At 33.6% G+C, this 5,000-nt stretch overlaps 5 protein-coding genes across 5 annotated transcripts in view, besides 1 other annotated feature; all 5 read left to right on the forward strand. All coding sequences in view use genetic code 11, as the record gives it.

Annotated features, from left to right (window-relative positions):
- Nucleotides 1-1,020, forward strand: part of accD (acetyl-coenzyme A carboxylase carboxyl transferasesubunit beta) — a 1,578-nt gene extending 558 nt beyond the window's left edge. The window contains exon 1 of the mRNA in view: nt 1-1,020. This exon is cut by the window's left edge and continues 558 nt beyond it. Within this exon, the coding sequence (YP_010495347.1) occupies nt 1-1,020 (1,020 nt within the window).
- Nucleotides 1-5,000: part of a sequence feature (large single copy (LSC)) that runs on past both edges of the window.
- Nucleotides 1,711-1,821, forward strand: psaI (photosystem I reaction center subunit VIII). Its single transcript has one exon. The coding sequence runs from the start codon at nt 1,711-1,713 to the stop codon at nt 1,819-1,821; it is 111 nt and encodes a 36-aa protein (YP_010495348.1).
- ycf4 (photosystem I assembly protein Ycf4) lies at nt 2,223-2,777 on the forward strand. The gene has a single exon. The coding sequence runs from the start codon at nt 2,223-2,225 to the stop codon at nt 2,775-2,777; it is 555 nt and encodes a 184-aa protein (YP_010495349.1).
- cemA (chloroplast envelope membrane protein) lies at nt 3,580-4,269 on the forward strand. Its single transcript has one exon. The coding sequence runs from the start codon at nt 3,580-3,582 to the stop codon at nt 4,267-4,269; it is 690 nt and encodes a 229-aa protein (YP_010495350.1).
- The window catches only part of petA (cytochrome f), a 963-nt gene continuing 458 nt past the window's right edge, over nt 4,496-5,000 (forward strand). Inside the window, exon 1 of the mRNA in view lies at nt 4,496-5,000. This exon is cut by the window's right edge and continues 458 nt beyond it. Coding sequence (YP_010495351.1) covers nt 4,496-5,000 — 505 coding nt within the window.

Consider the following 5,000-nt stretch of genomic DNA (forward strand, 5'->3'; position numbering starts at 1 on the left):
AATTACATTGTAAGTGGTAATGACAATTCCAGTAACAATAATTCCAGTAACGAGAATTCCAGTAACGAGAATTCCAGTAACGAGAATTCCAGTAACGATTACATTTCTAGTTCCATTTCTAGTCAAAGTGAAAATAGTAGTCAAAACGAGGATATCACAACGAGTGATCAAACTATACCAGAAAGTTCTACTCATATGGGTGTAACTCAACAATACCGGCATTTGTGGGTTCAATGCGAAAATTGTTATGGATTAAATTATAAGAAATTTTTTAAATCAAAGATGCATCTTTGTGAACAATGTGGATATCATTTGAAAATGAGTAGTTCAGATAGAATCGAACTTTTGATCGATCCGGGCACTTGGGAGCCTATGGATGAAGACATGGTCTCTCTGGATCCCATTGAATTTCATTCGGAGGAGGAGCCTTATAAAAATCGTATCGATTCTTATCAAAGAAATACAGGATTAACCGAGGCTGTTCAAACAGGCAGAGGGCAACTAAACGGTATTACCGTAGCAATTGGGGTTATGGATTTTCAGTTTATGGGAGGTAGTATGGGATCCGTAGTCGGGGAGAAAATTACCCGTTTGATTGAATACGCTACTAAAGAATTTCTACCTCTTATTATAGTGTGTGCTTCCGGAGGGGCACGCATGCAAGAAGGAAGTGTGAGCTTGATGCAAATGGCTAAAATATCTTCTGCTTTATATGATTATCAATCAAATAAAAAGTTATTCTATGTACCAATTCTTACATCTCCTACTACCGGTGGGGTGACAGCTAGTTTTGGTATGTTGGGGGATATCATTATTGCCGAACCCAATGCCTACATTGCCTTTGCGGGTAAAAGAGTAATTGAACAAACATTGAATAAAACAGTACCCGAGGGTTCACAAGCGGCCGAGTATTTATTCCAGAAAGGCTTATTCGATCTAATCGTACCACGTAATCCTTTAAAAAGCGTTCTGAGTGAGTTATTTCAACTACACACTTTCTTTCCTTTGAATCAAAATTAGAACATTAAGTTCAATTATTTTGAGCAAACAAGTAATTAGTTTATCGGAATCCAAGTTAAAATTAGACGAATGGGGTTTTCTTTGTTGGCATAAGATCTAATTATATAAAGAATAAAAAGTCACAGAAAATCCGCCCCTTTTTCTATATTCCTGATTATTGATCAAGAAGCCTCTATTAACAAGATAAAAGATGAAATTCTTATTTTCGTGAAATTAGGCAAATCAAAAAAATATACTCTTCTCGTCATATATAATGAAAATCTATAAAATATAGAATTTTTTCTTTTTTTTATATCTTACGATAATCCTATTTTGACTAAGAATCCCTGATGGATGGGATTCTAACAAACCCTTCAATATATTCAATATAAATAGAATCTAATTAATTTTTAAGAAACTTTTTGCTTAGTAAATGAAATTCGAAGACAAGAGCAAAAAATGAAGAAAATAATATCTCATCCATATCCTTTCAAATCTTTCATGTAGAAAGATCAAAAACTACATTATATACTCACTTAGATAGATACTTATATTTATACTTAATAGCTATTAAGTAATAATAATAATTCCAATTTAGAATTATCAAATTATAATAAGATATCTTTATATATAATAAGATATCTTTATATTATAAATATAAAATATAAATAATAATAACAGGTACAAATAGTAAATCGAGGTAGCCATTCTATGACAACTCTTAACTTTCCCTCTGTTTTGGTGCCTTTAGTAGGCCTAGTATTTCCGGCAATCGCAATGGCTTCTTTATTTCTTCATGTTCAAAAAAACAAGATTGTTTAGAGCCGATGGCACAAAATCTCATCTATTTTTTTTTTTCAAAACTGACGCTTGTATCATAACACAGATATCTATTTAGCAAAATATGGTATAAGCGGCTTCCGCCGAAAAACTCTTATGTCTCCAGAAAATGCTATAGGGATCAATGGATTCTAGCTATTTTCAAATAGACCCGAATTGACGGATAGCTGAACTGTAAAGTTGGTCTATCTATTTGGCTATCTTTAGTGAGATCGTACGAAGGGTATGTTATTAGTTTAGATCTAACGAATTTAATGAATTACTCCTAAAGGATCACATCAAACTAGTGCTAGTTGATGCGAGTTACTTCGGAAAAAAAAAGGACTAAAGTCAAATTCATTTGGGGTATTCTCTCAATTCCAAAAAAATCAACTGGATCAAGTATGAGTTGTCGATCAGAACATATATGGATAGAACCTATAACGGGGGCTCGAAAAACAAGTAATTTCTGCTGGGCTGTTATCCTTTTTTTAGGTTCATTAGGATTCTTGTTGGTTGGAACCTCGAGTTATCTTGGTAGAAATTTGATATCTTTATTTCCGTCTCAGGAAATAGTTTTTTTTCCACAAGGAATTGTGATGTCTTTCTACGGAATCGCGGGTCTTTTTATTAGCTCCTATTTATGGTGCACAATTTCGTGGAATGTAGGTAGTGGTTATGATCGATTTGATAGAAAAGACGGAATAGTGTGTATCTTTCGTTGGGGATTTCCTGGAAAAAATCGTCGGGTCTTCCTCCAATTTCTTATAAAAGATATTCAGTCTGTCAGAATAGAAGTGAAAGAAGGTATTTATGCTCGTCGTGTCCTTTATATGGATATCAGAGGCCAGGGAGCCATTCCATTGACTCGTACTGATGAGAATTTTACTCCACGGGAAATGGAACAAAAAGCTGCTGAATTGGCCTATTTCTTGCGTGTACCAATTGAAGTATTTTAAGAAATGAGCCGGAATGCTTTCTCAGCAGGAGGGCAAAAACGCAAGAATGCTCTTTTTCCATAACATAACTTAATTGAGGTTTCTTCAGAACATTCATTCGAGTCAAAGCAGACATATATGGAACAAGTATAAAAAAAACTATTTTGGGGATCTTTTAGATGTATCGATTTAGATGTATCGAAATATACATAACTCAATTCAATAAAAAAATAAGAAACAAATCGAAATATCTCATAATCAACCATTTAGAAATAAGGAAATTCCACCCTTTTTAACTTGTTGGAATTGAGACTTTAGAGATCATATCTTGTAATTTTTTCGAAGCTTATTTTTATACTTTTTGTGCTCCTTAATGACCAAAAAATTGAATCTCTTATAATGATAATTAGCAAATTTATGTCGTTTTTTGCCACTCATTTTTCACAATATTCTTCAGAAATTTCCCTCAATTATTCTATCCCTGACTACTCATAGTAAGTTCAATTTTTTCGAAATATTAGAGATTTTTATATAATGATAGAAAAGGAGTTCTTTCGTCTCAAAATCTGAATAATATTATTCATTATTTCAATTTTTCTGGGCATTCATCGAAAGGAGATATGTGCTTCGAATTTGACCAATTGAGATATAGGTAAACATTATTTTTTGATTATTTATCCATTCCAATTTTTCGTCTATTTCTGTATTTTTTTCTAAATTCATAGGTTCGATAACTTGTAATAGAACTGATGCGGGAGAGAAATATTAGATTACATAGAGTCGACGAATGAGATAGGTTCATTAACAATTCAGAGATGAAAAAATGGAAAAAAAGAAAGCATTCACTCCTCTTTTATATCTTGCATCTATAGTATTTTTGCCCTGGTGGATTTCTCTCTCATTTCAAAAAAGTATGGAATCCTGGGTTACTAATTGGTGGAATACTAGGCAATCCGAACCTTTTTTGAATGATATTGAAGAAAAGAGTATTCTAGAAAAATTCATAGAATTAGAGGAACTCCTCTTCTTAGAGGAAATGATTAAGGAATACTCGGAGACACATCTACAAAACCTTCGTATAGGAATTCACAAAGAAACAATCCAATTAATCAAGATACACAACGAGGGTCGTATTCATACGATTTTGCACTTCTCGACAAATATAATCTGTTTCATTATTCTAAGTGGTTATTCTCTTTTGGGTAATAAAGAACTTGTTATTCTTAACTCTTGGGTTCAGGAATTCCTATATAACTTAAGTGACACAATAAAAGCTTTTTCTCTTCTTTTATTAACTGATTTATGTATCGGATTTCATTCGCCCCATGGTTGGGAACTGATGATTGGCTTTGTCTACAAGGATTTTGGATTTGTTCATAATGAGCAAATTATATCTGGCCTTGTTTCCACTTTTCCAGTCATTCTAGATACAATTTTCAAATATTGGATTTTCCGTTATTTAAATCGCGTATCTCCGTCACTTGTAGTGATTTATCATTCAATGAATGACTGAAAAATTATCTACCTAATCCAATTAGAATGTTTCTTACTTTGCAGTTGTACATAAGCAAAGCATTGAAAATCGTACTCACTCTTTATCTTTCTACCCATCCCGGAGATTCATCCTATATATTAATCCAGTCAAATTATTCCAGTAAATAACAGAATCGTGGATAGGAAACTCCATTAGTGACCTACCCCAATTTATTGTATAAATTTTCGGGATCAATGGTTGGACCATGCAAACTAGAAATAATTTTTCTTGGATAAAGGAACAGATTACTCGATCTATTTCCGTATCGCTCATGATATATATCATAACTCGTGCATCCATTTCAAATGCATATCCCATTTTTGCGCAGAAGGGCTATGAAAATCCACGAGAAGCGACTGGACGTATTGTATGCGCCAATTGCCATTTAGCTAATAAACCAGTGGATATTGAGGTTCCGCAAACGGTACTTCCCGATACTGTATTTGAAGCAGTTGTTCGAATTCCTTATGATATGCAACTGAAACAAGTTCTTGCTAATGGTAAAAAAGGGGCTTTAAATGTGGGGGCTGTTCTTATTTTACCAGAGGGTTTTGAATTAGCCCCTCCCGATCGTATTTCCCCCGAGATAAAAGAAAAGATGGGCAATCTGTCTTTTCAGAGCTATCGCCCAAATCAAAAAAATATTCTTGTCATAGGCCCTGTTCCTGGTCAGAAATATAGTGAAATCACGTTTCCTATTCTTTCCCCGG

Source organism: Lactuca serriola, chloroplast (assembly GCF_051521515.1).
Source record: "Lactuca serriola chloroplast, complete genome".
In the NCBI taxonomy this organism is placed as follows: domain Eukaryota; kingdom Viridiplantae; phylum Streptophyta; class Magnoliopsida; order Asterales; family Asteraceae; genus Lactuca; species Lactuca serriola.